The 16,484-nt window shown below is 47.2% G+C and overlaps 1 protein-coding gene across 4 annotated transcripts in view; it reads right to left on the bottom strand.

Moving 5' to 3' along the window:
- The window catches only part of AGAP1 (ArfGAP with GTPase domain, ankyrin repeat and PH domain 1), a 676,738-nt gene that overhangs the window by 196,370 nt on the left and 463,884 nt on the right, over window positions 1–16,484 (bottom strand). For all 4 annotated transcript variants that reach the window (XM_036766640.1, XM_036766638.1, XM_036766642.1 and 1 more), the window contains one exon: window positions 4,522–4,690. In XM_036766640.1, the coding sequence (XP_036622535.1) occupies window positions 4,522–4,690 (169 nt within the window). The remainder of the gene's footprint in view (window positions 1–4,521; window positions 4,691–16,484) is intronic.

Below are 16,484 nucleotides of genomic sequence, written 5' to 3' on the forward strand. Positions count from 1 at the left end.
ACATCAAGACTAATTCTGTCTTTGCAAGATCTATCTTTCCTTCTTTCCTTCTCTTTCTATCTATCCATCCATCCGTCCGTCTATTTACCTGTTCATCTATCCATCTAACCATCTGTCCATCCATCCATCTATCTATCTATCTATCTATCTATCTATCTATCTATCTATCTATCTATCTATCTATCTATCTTCATCTTGCTAAAATCTTGCCAAATATTGATACCCACTATGAACATGTCATGTCATTTAGGTCTCAGTTTCCTCCCCTATAAATAGAGGACCAGAATGCCCATGTTTTCTACTTAGCAGAGCACAGAACACTTTGTAAATTCTGAACCCTGACAAGGGGAGCTGGGGAGACCCCAAACTCCTAGTGTCAATATTTTGCTTTCATGGTCATTCTTAGTTGTGGTTTTCTGATTCAGGTTTCTGTTATTTCCAGAGTTAGAGGGCTCAGCTCTAGGGACGATTATTTGGAGCACAATTCAAGAACCATGCTCGGTACATGAAGCTAGGCATTAATAATACTAGTGAGCATCTGTGTAAAGCCTTCAGGGGTGCAAAGCTTTGGACATGTGCTGTCTAACTGGACAGTTACCAAGCAAGGTGCGACACAGACCCTGTTCTCAGGAAGACTGCAATCTAATGGGATTTCTGCATGATTTTCCAATCTAATTTTCATCCAAGAAAGCCATGCTAAGCTACAAGAATCGTTTGCAGAGCGCAAACATGGACCCATATGGTTATTTACACATGTGAAAAATTCACTCTTGGAAAGCTTCAGAAAAGATCACTGATGCCTTCCCTTCAGAGTTTTCGTGTTATAAGGACTAGCTTATGGCCGGAGATGCAGGATGCTGACATGGACTGGGAGGGAGAAGGTGGAAGGAGCCTTAGGCATCATGGCATGATACCTCACAGGGCCAGGGAGGTGGAAGGACTCCCAAAATCACACAGCCAGGAAGAGGCAGAAGGAAGATTTGAATCCAGATCCTTGGAATCCAACCCCCTCATGTTCCAGAAGAGTTGGCTGCTGAAGCCCAGTGAGGGTAAGAGGCTTACCCAACGTCAGAGAGCTGGGATTTGAACTAAAGCTCTTGAGGTCACTGTTGCTCCCCAAGATGGCCTTCGGTGATGGGAGCAGGCCGCTAGCATCAGACAAGGCTGAGGAGGTCTTGAGCCTCAGTGAACAAACAGAAGGTCTGCTCATCAGGAATGGGCCCGCTTTGCTTTGTGGTGTGGGCCAGTGCTTGCTTGGCAGTTCTGAAGGACAAGAGCCTGCTTTCTCAAACGGCTGACTTTTCCAAAATTGGGTCCAATCAACAGTGCGCAGTACTGGACTTGGCACTTTGAGGGAACCAAAGGCAATGGAGGGAACCAAGACCTTGCCTCAATGTGGCCAGCCATAATTACGGTTCGTCATTCGACATGATGGGGAGCAACAGGCTATATCAGAGTGAGAGTAACAGGGAGCACAGTGACCACATGCAGAGAGAGGACTGGCCCTACGATTCTGGTCACTGAGAACTTGGGGAGAGCAGGAGGGCCTCCCTTTCCCCAGGTGAGTGGGGTGGGATAGGTGCCGAGCAGGTGTGTCCCGATTTGGGCTATGCAGAAAGGGGAGAAGAGAGTGCCAACATGGAGACATGTAACCAGTTTGAAAACAGAGAACCCAGCAGAGTGGGGCTTCCTATCATGCTGGATTTGACAGATTCTTCCATGAGGGAGTCTGGCTTCTCAGCACATTACTGGCAAATCTGGTTTTTCATGCTCTATATCAAGGGTGGGGTGAAGGTTATCTCTCCTCAACAAATGATTTGGCTCCAGTGTGTTTTAAAATGTTCAGAAGGGGGAGGAGAGTGCCTTGAAAGGCATGTAGATTCTGCTAGAAGCCCACCAAAGGAGAGGGGTCAGAGAACAGTGGCCAGAGACAGAGATGGCCAGAGCATCGTGGGTGGGGACACTCTTTCCCTGTGACCGCATGTTTTAGGGCAGAGATTGGGAAGAAAGGGTGCTCCTCCTGGGGTTGGAAAACCAAACCACAAACAGCATAAACCGAAGTGGGGAGTAGAAAGCTGAGTTCTTTGGAGGTAACAAAGAGCCAGAAAGAACCCTTGTGCAGCTGATTTATGCACTCAACCAGCTTTGCAGAAGACACTGGTCCATTTTGGACAGTGCCTCTGCTGGGCGCCAGAGGAGGCCAAAATGTGGAGGAGAACAAGACAGAAGACCTGCGCCAGCTCAGAGTTCGAGGCTAGCAGGGATTCCTAAGGTGGCGTCTCCGGGCAAGAGGCCAGGACTTTATCATACCTTTCTCCTTAAGGAGATGTGGGTTTGTCAGGTAGTAATAGATAACAGCTGAGCACAGTTAGGAAGGCTGTCAAGTCTGAGCCAGAGGGTCACAAGATCTGGTCTTGGAACCTCCTCCTCCAACCCTCACATTTTCTAGAGCCCCAGAAGGGTGAGATGATTCAAGGTCATGCAGGTAAGAAGCAGTAGAACTAGATTTTTAACCCAGTGCCTCAGACTACAAATTCAGCATTTTGTTTCACTATACACCATGCCTCTAACCCATGATCATTACTCTCTATTACTTACACAACATCTTTCATCCCAGCTCTGCAAGGCACTACCTGTGCGGTCTACAGAACATCACTACTTTCTGTAAGCCTCAGTTTCCTGATCTGTAAAATGAGTTAGTCTTGCTACCTCAAAGGTCTCTTTGGCTCTAAATCTCTGATTCTATGACCAAATTTTAAATGACTTTAATAAAATATCTTTTAAAAAAGTCTGAAAAAGCATAACTAATGGAATCAGGAGCTCGATTCCTTGTTCTTATGGGACCGGACTAGAAGGCCATAGGGTAGTGTGACCCCATCGGCCTTCCAAAGAGTCCACCCCAGTCCATTTTTCAGTCAACACACTGACACTGGAGAGGAAGCCTGTTGATGGGGTATGGGTAAGAACCATCAGTGATGAAGGAAAGGAGGGTTAGTCATGTTTGGCTACCACAAAGAAGGCGTGAATACGTGGCTTCCCGGCCACTTCTCCAAGGAAGGTGAAGGAAATCACTGACCTAGTATGACAGGTGGAGGATAGACAGCAGTCAAAGGGGTCTCCACCTATTTTTGCAGGGAGGGTTGGTGGCCAATCAGATTTTTTTTTGTAGTATTATGTTTGCAGGTTATTAGGAACACCTGCTAGTAATTAGCAAAGCCTCATTAGTGCTTGATTATAGCCAATTGGAAGCGATTGCTTATGTGGTATGTTTGTATCTAATCACAATAGAAAAGCATGGCAGGGAGGGAAGGAACAGGGAAGGAAAGCTTCTCTGGAGTTTCCCTCCAGCTCCATGGGAGGCAAAGTGTTAAAAAGTCAGTAAAACATCCATGCCTCCACCTAACATTTCACTGAACCCTTGGGTGGCATCAAATGGGGGAGGGGCATTTCTAGTGGCCACAGAGAAGGAATGACCACAAGTCACTGGACGTGGCTCATCCTCATTTCCTGCACCTGGATATGCTTCTTAGGGCCCCCACACAACTGGCACCCCTTGGTCTCAAGGCAACATTCTCTAAGCTTTCTTACAAAACTCCTGAGGCAGGGGAAAGGAATAACTAATCACAAGACAACCTTAATGTGGAATGTTTAGGTCTGAGGGACTCGTACGTCAGGACACACCTGCTGAGCATCTACCTCCCCACTCACCTGGGCAGAGGCAAGGCCCTCCTGCTCTCCCCAAGTCCAAACTATGACTTAGTTATCCATGCCCAGGGAAAGCTGAGCCGGCTGGCTGAGGCTGGAATAACTCCAGCAATATTAAGTCTTGATGCCACTGGTTGGATGAGTTTTGTGTGTGTGTGTGTGTGGGCGTGCGCACGCACGCGCATGAACATGCATAAATTTCCTTTAAAGATAGGTGGAATGACTGAGGCACCTCTTGCTTCCAAAGGAATTCCCGCGCCCTCTGGGTGGAGCTTTTTCCGGACTCATAAAATGGCTGCACTTTAACATGTTCTATTTCTCTTTGTCAAGCTCGGTACAAGACCACACATCCCCGGAGATCGGTGGGCCATCCAGCGGTTGGGTGACAACCGTCCGACTGCAGTTATGAGTCCAAAGATGTCCAAAGACAAAGATGCATAGCCAGCAGGTGGCACTGAGGCGGAACAAGGAAGATACGAGAATCAACGAGCGGGAATGTCTGTAGCTTAAGCCGCTTCAGTGTGAGGCTTTGCATTTGGCCTTTGACAGCCCAGGCCTGACAAGCATACATCTGCTGGCACTTACCTGAGCTAGAGGAGCTAAGAAGAGATAACCAGACTCCAAGGCACTAGACTTGCAAGCCCTAACCCGGAAAAGAACGGTAAATATCACAGATCCTCTCCTTCCAGCAAAGTCTGACAGGCTGCCTGTCTGCCCATCTACACAAATACAAACAAGCACACACCTGTACATACAGAAAGACACGGGACACATCTTTCTGGTTGGGTTGGTTTCCTTGGTGCATGATAACCTTACCTGAATTTGGCGAAATGTGCAAACTGCTCATGTCCTTGGCGAGGCCATTGGTCTTGGGACTGGAGATGGGGGCACAGGCCGACGTGGCCCGGGGGGGCCTCTTTCCTGGGACTTTCACAGTGGTCCTCAGAAGGTCGATTTCTTTCCCATGGACATTCTGCATGTAATCCTGCCCAAAGACAAAAACAAAAGACACATAAGCAAAACTGCTTGAAAAGAAAACTGTGGGGAGAAGTTCTGGAAATCCAAAAGGTGGAAGCCAAGCCTCTTTTTAGATCTGAGGAACCTGGGGCAGAGAGGGGACTGATGCGGCTGAGTGACGGTCTGAAGGGATGGGGAGGACTCAGTGACAATGATGTGACAGAGGAACAGCATGCTGACAGCCTCAGAATCGTTGGGTCCACGGGCCTCATTTTACAGACTATGGCCCAGAGGAGGAAGGGCACATGGTAAGTGGGAGACACCCTGGTCCTCGGACTCCAGGTGCCCTCCCCTTTCAGCCAGACCAGCCTCACATTTGAGATGTAGGATCCCATAAGTGCCCTGCGTGCTAGAAACTGTTCTTGTACCCACTTTATACACAAAGAAACTGAGGCTCAGATAGTGATGAATAGATGGGTGGATGCATGGCAAATAGCTAGGACCCAGAAAGGAACACTCGGCACTGAATATTCAAGATTGTGGGGCACAGAGGCTAGACTAGGCAGTCAGGAAAGCCTAGACACTTCCAGCTTCCTGGGCCTCAGTTTCCTTACCTGTAAAAGGTGCAGTTCTGACAAGACGGTATCTTAGTTTTCCTTGGGCTCTAAGCCTTTGGTCCTATGAATCCTATCCTAGACATATGACCTGAATCAAGTCATTCACACTCCGAGAGCCCCAGTCTTCTCATCTCTAAGATGGGGACAATCCCAGGCCCCTACTTCATAAAGTTGTTGGGAGGAACCGACAAGGAAATGTGCATCAAAGGATCACAGATCCAGGACCGGAAGGGATCTCAGGGCCACCTAGTGCAGTCATGTCAAACTCAGTCAGAAACAGACCCCTGCTGGCCACGCACTTAGAAAACCACTTATTAGCATCATCTATACTGGATTGTATTTTTATTTTGTTCAACGTCTCCCAATGACATTTTGATGTAGTTCAGTAGGACTTGGGAGTTTTGTGAGGCAGTTTGATACCTCTGATCCAGTCCCATTTCACAGATGAGGAAACTGAGGCCCATAAATATAAAAAGACTTAGATTGTGGGATCCTGGCTTTAGAGCTGGCAGGGGCTGCGAAGCTGAGTTAGCCTGAACTTCTAGCTTTACAAAGGAGGACATCAGGCCTGCCCATGTGAAGGGGCTTGCCTGGCCCCGCACAGATGGGAAGGGCAGAGAGAGGATTCAAGAAGTCTTGTCCCAAGGGAGTTGTTTGCAAACCTCAGCTCAGACTATTCTGGAATGTTAGCACATCAACAGACCACAGGGGATCATTTGGCTGTACAGAGAATACACCAGCTACATTCACACTGATGTTCTTAAATAAGGGGAGAATAGAAGACAGCAGTGGACAGACAGAGGAAGCCTGGGGAGGGAGAGGGCTGAGTGTGGCCAAAATCACTTTGGTGGGTGCAGAGGAAGAGAACAGGCCACATCTGGGATGGGTGACTACCGGAGAGCCACAGGGAAAGGCCTCCCCTGCTTGGAGCCTTGGGCCCTTAGGGACCCAGGACGCAATCATCAGAGCCCAAGTCTGCTTGTCCCTGGGAAAGCTACAGAAAACCTTTGATGCCCGCTGCCAACAAGGAAAGGCTCTGCCCTTCAAGGGGCAGATAGCAGGGAGCAGGGTGCTAGGAAGGCTTCCTACTGCCCAACAGTCAGGTCACCAGTGGCCTCCCTTCTGGACACCATCCTGGCAACAAGCCTCTCCTAATTCCTGCTTGCTCAGGGCGGCTCCTTCGGGCTATTTGTCCAACAACCCTTGCTTCCCCCAATTCTAATCACTGGCAGAGTTGCTCTCTCCAAAGCCTTGTCCAAACAGGCCCCCAAGGGGCCTCCTGGTCAGGGCAGGGCTGGGCAGGAGGAGCTCCTTGCCTGTTCTGGGCCATAGATCTCGTGAAGTGAACGATGTTTCAGTTCCACCTTTTCTATACTGACAGCTGTGAAACTGGGGTTGGGCAAGATGACCTCTAGGGTTCTGTCCAGCTCTCTATCCAGCTAGCTATCAGATCGACTTTATAAAGGACTGAGCCAGGAGAACAGCAGCCCACGAACCCAAGGCTGGCCTGGCCTGTATGCTGTTTCCACCTCCATGCATTTATCCACCCTGTTCTGTAAAGCAGGTCCTCATCACCTTGGCTTCCTTCAACATCCTATCAAGGCACTACTGATGGAACAAATGGAAAGGACACTGAATGTGGAGTCCCGAGACTTGAGGGACAATTTTAGTTCTGCCATTTTTTTTTCCTGGGTCATTCACCTGTCTCGGCCTCAGTTCTCTTGAGTCAAAGGGGAAGGCTGCCTTCGTGGCTTCCAAAGGCCCTGTCAACTCAAAGTTGACATTCAGCGATCTCCTCAATAAATCTTTATCTAGGCTGTCCAAATTCATCATTCAGACTTTTTTTTTGGCTGTTGTTGGGGTTAAAACAGGTGCCAGAGTCAAGGGATGCCCATCAGGGTGTGTCTTTAACGAGGTAAACAGCAGCATCTCAATCCCCTGCCCCCTGCTCTCACACCTTCACCATACAGATAATAACCTATAAATAGACCAACAGATCCAAGATAGAATACTATGTGCTGTGTGATCCTTGGCCAAGTCACCACTTCCCTGGGCCTCCACTTGCTCAATGGTAAGACGAGGCAGTTGGCCTGGATGACCTTGAAAGTCTCTTATGGTACAAGTTCAGGATCCTTATTGGCTCTGAGTTTAGATCAATCTCCTTCCAGACCAATCAAGACTGGCTCCTAGCTGACCAAGCAGATTCCTCACCCCCCACCGTGCCCCCGCTACCACCCGAGGGACGGATTCAGGACGCCTCCCCTCCTCCTCCAGCTCGGCTCAGCTGTGAGAAGGCCACCTTTTCTTCTTGCCTTCTGGACAGCTCTTCTGCACCACGGCTGACAGCCTCGTCTTTTGGGCTCTTCTGCAAAGACACACTCCGAGGGTGCGGTGCAATGTGTGAATTCCTATTTCTCAATAATGGCCTTCTCCTCCTCATTTCAGAAGATCGGTTCCTTAGGAAATATCAACTTGCTGTAACTTTCTTCTTTAATGCCAATTCTTAACAAATTAAAAGACAATAACAGGGGTGTAATTGAGCATTTATTGCTGATGGGCTCGGAGATGAGGCCAATCAAAGAGTGACTAAATCCTCAGCATGGTTTCTTTTAATAGACAGGCAAGTTTTAATATACAATAACTACAATATTTTATTTAAATCTGTTGTTGAAATGTACAAAGCGTCTGCTCGTTTCGAGGGCCAAGGGATCACATTTGTTCCTGACCTTCTGCTCAATAAATAGGAAAATCTGATCAGTATTGCAAACTTAGGGGTGAAGACACCTCAGAGGCGTTCTAGTCCATTGCCCTCACTATACAGAGGAGAAAACTGAGGCCCACCCAGATGAAGTGACTTAGGCGCCTAAGATTTTGGATGGGCAGCTAAAAGGGCCCTCCGGGGTCAGCCAGGCCGACTCCCTCACTTTAGAGAGGTGGACCTTGAGGCCCAGATGGAGGAAGCCACAGAGTAACAGAGAGGCCGAGCCAGGACCCTGGCAGTCAAAGGATAACCTAAGTCTTTCAGAAATTGTGCTGGACGAGTCACAAGTTTGGGGTGAAGCTGAGGAAGCCCCCATTTTAGATGTGTGGCTGCTACTTTCCAGGGAAGAGAATTTTCACAGTTCTATGGGGACACACTCACTTTTGTACCAGGAACAGGTGGAGAGGGCACATACAACCTTTCTGCTGGTTTCAGGGTAGCAAGGAAACCCTGGGTCTTTTCTCAGGGGAAGAAGGGAAAACACTAATTTGTTTTCCTTTCGTTTGCTTTTTGTTTTTTGTAAGGAATCAAGGTTTTCCTTCTCCCTTCCAGCACGTGGGGACTTGAGGAATGAAAGGGAAAATCAGGAATTAAGAGGGAAAACCTCTCGGGAATGGCGCAAACTTCAGAAGCCACTCAAGGGCGGTTTGATCGCAGGCTGTAGAACAGACTGGAGTCTCTCTGTCATCTGGAACGTGCCACGAGAAAGGCAGGCTGGGAGCAGGATTTTGATATGCAAATGAGCTCGATGCCACCCTGTCGGATGTTAGCCGGGGAGAAAATGCTGATCGGAGGAAAAAGGGGGAAAGAGGCATCTAACAAGGCATGAGGGTAATTCAGAGCCGAGGACTTTTAAGCAGCTCTTAACAAGTCCCTGGAGCCCACTCGAAAGCGGGCCACCCCAGAAGCCCCATCTCTGGCCCCTCAACAGCTTGAAGAAGGAGTCATTGAAAGCCAATTTGCATTTTCTTCTCAGGTTGTCCAAGCTCGTCATTTGGGATTCTTTTTTCCCCCCGGTTGTTGTGGTTAAAACAGGTGCCCAAGACAAGGGATCCCCATGGAGGTGCGTCTTCAACGAGGTAAACAGCAGCATCTCAATCCCCCGCACCCTGGGCTCACACCTCCGCTATTCCTTGTTTTCTACATTTCGCTCCTAATTATGTTGCATCTATTCCCGTACACTTAATTAGCTGCATTAATGTGATTTCTTTTCACATAGTCAAGCAATTAAGAGCTATGATTGAGTTTCATTCAATTAGCCTCAACAAACATGCTAATTGATGTCCCAGATGCAAATGAGGTGCGATGAGAGAAACCTGCTAGCTATTGGAGTTGTGGCAGGGACCCACGGCTTGCAGCTTGCTGACGGCAGCATCACTTCCTGGGGCTACCACCTTCTGCGGGAGATGAGCCATTAGTGCCCAATGGATCTCCATGTGAAGCATTCATTGATTTGCTACTCTAAGAGGCTGGCGGAGCATCACCCAGCAGTGTGTTAGCAGAATGGTGAGTTACCCTACACAGCGACTTTGGGTCCAGCACAGATGGCAGCCAGAGAATCAGCTAACGCAAACTGTGCAGTCCCTAAATCATGAGGCTACGAAGGCTAGGAAAGGCAAAGAGCTCACCGCTAAGCTCGGGGTCTCGGGGTGGTGGATTCATGTTGGCTAAGAGTTAGCAGTAACCAGCCACTGTGTCTTTGTGAACTGCCAGGCACTTGGGCATGGGTAGTGAAGCCCAATCATTTCTCTCCCCCAATATTCTGTCTTTCTTGACTTCCACTGAGAGGTTACCTTCAGCAATCTGCAACTTCAAAACAGTCTTGTGTTCCTTTGGTTACCCAACACCAATAACCACCAGTTTTAACCTGACATCGGATGCTTACCATTATCTTCGAATGACTGGCCAGAATGAATCCAGTGTCTGGCACACAGGAGGTGATTAATAAACGCTTGGTGACTGACTGAATCTGAGCAGGGTTATTTCAATTCACTTCTACAAGGCCATCATGTACTGAGCTCTGAGGATACTGAGGCGAAAATGTGAGAGTCTCTTCCCTAAGGCAGCTTAGAGCTTTTGGGAAGGAACCAACTTGTCCCGAGATAAATTCACACCAAAAATTTACAAAGTAAATTAAAAAAGTGAAGAGGCCATCAATATGTGGGAAGAACAAAAAAGGCAACAAAGGTGAGACTCAAGTCTGAGGAACAGCTTTGGCAAAGCACAGAGGTGGGAGCTGGAGTCCCAGGTTGGGGAATGATAGCAAGTCCTCCTTTCTTGGACAATGGCTGCCAAAAGAAGCCCTAGAGCTGTTCCAGACAACGGACGTTTGGATGCAGCTGAAAAATATGACCAAAAGGGCTTAGGAATCATCAAGAATCCACATTTTGAGACTCTTGACAAATGAAAAATCTTATTTCCACTGAATGGGCCATACTTTTTTTTCCATGAAAGAGAGAAATATAAAAATGGTCTACACTATCAAACCTCTGTGGAGATGCTTACCCTTCACTATGTGCCAGCTCCACTAGCCAAGTCAGGTCGTCCATTAGTGGTGCTCGTTGGTTCTGATCTACAGCAACCTTTGCCTTCTTGCCCAGTCTGAACAATAAGCTAACAATCGTAGCTAACACTTATATAGTGCCTACTATGTGCCAGGAACTGTGCCCCACCTGCTTTACAAATAACCTCTCATTTGATCCTCATAACAATTTTCCAAGGTAGGTGCTATCATCTCCATTTTACAGATGAGGAAAGAGAAGCCAACAGAGGTTATGCCAGGGGTCACACAGCTAGTAGGTGTCTGAGGCTGGACTGGAGGGCTCCATGGCATCTCCCACCTGCTTCTCTGCCTGTGTGCAAGCTAGCCCATGAATGGCCACTGGTCTTGGACATGATGATTAAAAACAAAAGTGTCATTAACATCTTTTGTTTTTAGCACCCAATTCCCCCTCCCTCAAAAAGGTCAAAGGACACTTAAGCAAAACCAAGCAAGAGGGAGGTGTAATCTGACAGTGTGTGCACTGGACCATGTGAGGAAGGACCCACCCACACCAGTGAGACCACACTTCCGTCAAATCAGCAAAGGCAACGGAAAGTTTTAGAAAATCCTTCGCTCAAGTCCTTTCAAATGCCACAACCTTTACAAGATGATTTTCTCTCTTCTCCAAAGGGCCATGGTCATAAGAGAAGGTTGGTGTGGCAGCAGGCAGCTCCAGAATGAGATTAATGGAAGACATTACATCAATTACATTACTCTATGTTAAAACCACTTAAAATGCAAATGGTGGGCATGGCCAACACAGGGAAAATGCACGGTGGTCTCCACATCACAGTCATGGAATCCTTAGATAGAGTTAAAGCAGAGACAACAGTTATGTTAAGAAATAGGAGAGTGTGGCACAGGACCACATTTGGCCTTAGAGGGCATGGGGTAGTCAAGGCTAGCTTTAGCACTTACTAATTGTGTGACCTCCTAGGCCTCAGCATCCTCATCTGAGAGGTATGGATGCTTGACTGGGGGTGGGGGCATATTAAAGATCTTTCAAACACTCAATGAGTTTTAGGATGTCCATGGACACTCTCCCGCCCTGAATCCCTTGGGGTGACTGGACAGATTTCAGAGTGTTCATGAACATGACTGGGAAAAGTTAAAATCTTTTATCTTTACTTTTTATTAATCTCAAATTGAAATTTAGCATTTCCTTCAATTATTTAAAAACATGATTCTGAGAAGGAGTCCAGGGGCTTCCCTAACTGACAAAGGAGTCCGTGGCGCGCGCGCACACACCACACCCACACCCACCCACCCCTGGTCTGTAGGGCTATGATCCTCGGAAATCTAAAATGTTAAATCATGTAAAATGTATAGTAAAATAATGACCAGTTGGTTTTTTTGAAAAGGAAAAAAAAAAGGGGTTTCTAATGAGAGAGCCAGAAGATTTTAATGGTTTATACAGGAGGCTTCTGATGGTATGGCGATGCTACATCATTAAATTCAATGTTCGGTGATGATAATAATAAAAGATGAGGAGAATGAGCTGACAATAGTAATAATAAGCTCTCACTGCTGTAAACAGCTCTGGAGGTTATGGAGCACTTTACCTAATTCACCTAATTTGATCATCAGATCAACCATAGGACTTTAAGTATTTTTTATATATATATTTTAAGACTAGGAAACAGGTTCCCAGAAGGAAAAAGACTTGCCCAGGATCACACAGCTGAGCAACTCAGGTGACACTCAGACCATGTCTCTAGCCTCACTGCTCACTGTCTGTCCAGGGCAATAACCACTGCCAAGCCAGGAAATGACCCCAGGGATTGTAAACATGCCATTGTTCCAATGCCTGAATTAAACTGGACCCCTCCAGAAGGGAGATGGACTCATCTGTAGCAATGATACTGTTCAAGGACCAGACCAGAGGCTGATGGCCAACATTAGCTCACTGCTCGAAATTTGTGCCAACATCTGCATGCTCTGCCGGCCCTGACATTCAGTATGAGCTACAACTGTACGTTCTTTGCCGAGTGTGAATGACACAGCCCAGGCAACCCTCGGATGCTACTGCTGCTACTGCTGGAATCTCATTACGATGAACTCCAAGGGGCCATCCAAATTATTTTGATGCCCTGGGATTTATTCTGTCAAATAGGGCTTGAATACAAGAAGACTTTCAGCTGGGACTCAGACATTTTTGTGCCAGGCAGAGATTTTTACTGTATCGATTTCTCATGGACCCAAGATTGAGAGTTCTCTATATGGTGGTTGCTTTCCTCCTCCTCTTTTAAAAAAACCAGTTTTCTGTGTGACAGAATGATGTTGTTTGGTATTTAGGGCACATAAAAAAAGATGGCAGATCTTTGGTAAAGCTGACCCTGGTCATGTCCTTGGAGGGCACCATTGTGCGACAAGCTTGTTTGTTAAGCACTCAGGTGTCATATACTGCACTAAGCACGGGGAACAGAAAGACATAAGGGAAGCCATCCTAGCCCATCCACCTACAAGTACCAACAGAGTAGAAAACAAATGTGTGTGACGGTTCTGGGATCAGCCCCAAGAGCTGAGGGCTCAGGAAAGACTTCACGGCAAAGGCAGTTCTTGGGCTGAGTCTTGAAGGAAGCCAAGGATCATAAAGGGTGGATGTGAGCACGGAGAGCCTTCCAGGCGTGGAGGGGAACTTTGACCATTCCCCTCAAATAGGACCCAAAGTCTCGATTCCTTATGGGATGTCAGTCCTTCTAATTTTCAAAGGAATGTTCACTGTGGGGAAGAGCCCTGAAGGCAAAAAGCTGCACCATTACTGCCCTCCCCACCCCATTAGTCATTTTTCTACAGAGCACCCAGATTTGAGTCCTAACTTACTATCTTTGTGTCTTCAGGCAAATTATTTAACTGCTCAGAGCCTCAGTTTTCTCACTTGTCAAATGAGAGCCTTCAACTTAAAGGGACCCTCCCGGATCTAAATCCATGTAATCCTGCAATCCACGGTTCACACATTAATTCATCTCCAAGGCCATTAATTGAGCAAGGGCTGCCAGTTCTCCACTGGTCACTACTTCTCCGTCTTCCATCCAAGAGACATATTTGGAAGCCATCATTCCACTGATTTGCTGTTTCTTAAGCTAAACGTGAAATTAGATATTCAGCTTTTCTTTAGGGTGCCATGCTATGATCACACGCTCATTTCCTATCTGAACAGAGGGATGCTGGGAGTATTTCTCCCAGTGACACTGACATTTCTTGTGGAGGATACCAAATTCAGGGAACCAATCCTGCCTGGCTGAGACAAGAGAACTAACCTGTGAAGCTATTGTTCAGCATAATGGAAATTTCAGGGAAGGACACCGAACCCCCAACCCACCCAGGCTCCATACCTCTGCAGAGGCTGGTGGTGTTACTTTTGTGCATGTCTGTGGCAGTCAGACATTTTTATTGCAAAACGTCGTCTGGAAAAGATGCAAAACAAAATTGCTAAACTGCAGAGAAAAAAATAAAGGGGGGGGGACAAAAGGCCCCCTTCCCTTTGCTTATTGAGTTCAAAGGCATAACATGTAGCACCCTGCAGCAAATGGGAAGCTACACTAATTTTAAAACCATAAAATGCTATAAAGTACCCTGCGGGGCAGGACTACACTGAGCTAGTTGCGCCGAAATAAGACACGGTTCATTTACTTCGCAGCTTAGCCTAATGTAATCATCAGCGGCTTTCTAGCCTAGAGTTGTCCCAGGCAGAGCGACGCTGAGGAGGCGACACTCCCAGCCATCGAGGGGGCCTCTCGGAGATTGCTGTTGATTACAAGATTTTTCAGTTTTGACAAGCCCTTAATGAACATAAATCGCACCTTGATTGGCTCCCGTTTGGGGCCACGGGCACACCTGAGAACTCCCCTCCCTCCCCAGCTCCGCTGACACTGCTCCCCTTCCACCAAAGGCCTCCTCAGCAAGGAACCAACAACAATCACGCTATGAGCCAAAGAAGAAAATATTTATAAAATACAATCGTGAAAGTCAGTATCTTTGTCGGAGGGAGAGAGCACTTCCTTCTGAGGCTGGACTTTCTGCCTCTCCCCCAAACAGGGTCCTCCTCTCATATTTGCTGGCTCCCAGGAAAATGAAGACACTCAATCCATTTGTCCTCAGCCAACCATCGCCAAACACAATTAGCGACATGAGAGAGAAGGGAAAAGGGACACCCCCAGTGTCTGCACTGCCCAGGATGCCTAAAGAGCCCTCCAAATGCCTGATGGGCCAATTGGGGAATATAGACTGTAAGCCCCTACTGTAAAACCTACGAATCCAGACACAGGCGTTTGCACTGAGGCAGCACAGGCTGTGCTTGGGCTAAAATACTAATAAATTTAATGGATGTTAGGAGCGCAGAGAAGGGGGAGGGGTTTCCATTTTTTTTCCCCTGCTCAGAAAAGCAATTCTCAGGCAATTAGACTATTCATTATTTTTGGTGTGCTTTACATTCGCACGTTTTCAGGGAAATCCAGAGATGCCACTTTGTCCTAGCCTCACCCCAGGGAGACTCACTAGGTTCTATAAACATCATGACAGCGTGGAAAGTGTTGGGTGAGCATTTAGTTCATTTATAAAGCCCAATTTCTGAAAGGCTAAAGGGTGCAGATAATAAACAGGAAATCACTTAAGCATAAACAGGGCTTTGATTTAATAAAAGTATTCTTTTACTCTCCTTTTTAAAAATGCAGTCTCTCTCTCTCTCTCCACCCCCCTGCATCTTTCTGTCTGTCTGTCTCTCTCCTTTCTCTCTGTTTCTCTTTTTCTTCCTCAGTGGAAATTCTGGTTCCAGCATTAATTTTCTATAGTCTCTCTCACAAACAGTTGGAGATATTTTTAAAGACATGCTCATGCACTTGCCCACTGATATGTTATGGTGTGTGGCAACGAAAGGTTGGATAAATCATTCTTTGTGCTTTCTGAAACAATCTGAGCCAATGCCAAGCATCTAGGCCAGTGGAGCCACCCTTTCGCCCATCTCCCTCACGCCAGAACGTAAGTTACTTGAGAGCAGGAATTGCTTTGTCATTTTGTACACGCACCGACTAAAACCTGTAATGGATGTTTCTTGATGAAGTGAAGGAAGGAATGAGCCTGTGGGCAGGAGAGTCTCACCCTACTTCCGGGATCTTCTGCCCTGTGCCAATGATCCATTGTTTCCTGTCTTATAAAGCACAGCTCAATGCAAGCCCAGCTCCAGTGTGATCTCCTATGTGGAGCCTTTCCCAATACTCACTCTCATTAGGGCTTTCTCCATCCAGAAACTAATTTTACAACTGCATATAGACCTTGTATTGACTTACTGTGTCCACACAGTACAGTGTAAGCTAACGGAGGGCAAGGCCAGTTTTGTTTGTGTCTCTGTATAGCCAGCACCCACCAAGGAGCCTGGCACACATCACAAAGGCTTCATGAATGTGGAAATGGAAGGAGAACATGTTTAAGATGTTTTATAACATTCTGCATTCCCTTGAACTCCTACTTGTCTTGACATTAGAAATGTCTTGTCGTGGGCAATGGTGTAGACAGCCAGAGCCAGGCTCATCCTTTCTAAGGAGCTCTGCTTACTAGTCAGGCTGCTAAGCTTGCTTTTCTGGAAGGCTTCTCCATATGGGAGCCCTGATACTAAGGAACTTGGAGTGGAGGAGCCCTAATCAACCCTTCCTCCGAATTAGAATCCTGCCCAAGGAGGAAATCCCTTCCGAGGCAGCCTATCCTGATGCTGGGCTGGCATCTCCCATCTTTGGGGAGATTTTCTTTGTGCCCAAAGGAAAGGTGCAGCTTTTTCTTCTCGGGTCTGTTTTGTCCTCTATGGCCAAGCACATTGAGGCTGATTGCTCATCCACATGACATCCCCTCTCATACAGCTTTGATGTCCACCCTGAGTCTTCTCTCCTTGAGGCGAGTATCCCCACTGTCT

This window comes from Trichosurus vulpecula, chromosome 7 (assembly GCF_011100635.1).
Source record: "Trichosurus vulpecula isolate mTriVul1 chromosome 7, mTriVul1.pri, whole genome shotgun sequence".
NCBI classification, from domain to species: Eukaryota; Metazoa; Chordata; class Mammalia; order Diprotodontia; family Phalangeridae; genus Trichosurus; species Trichosurus vulpecula.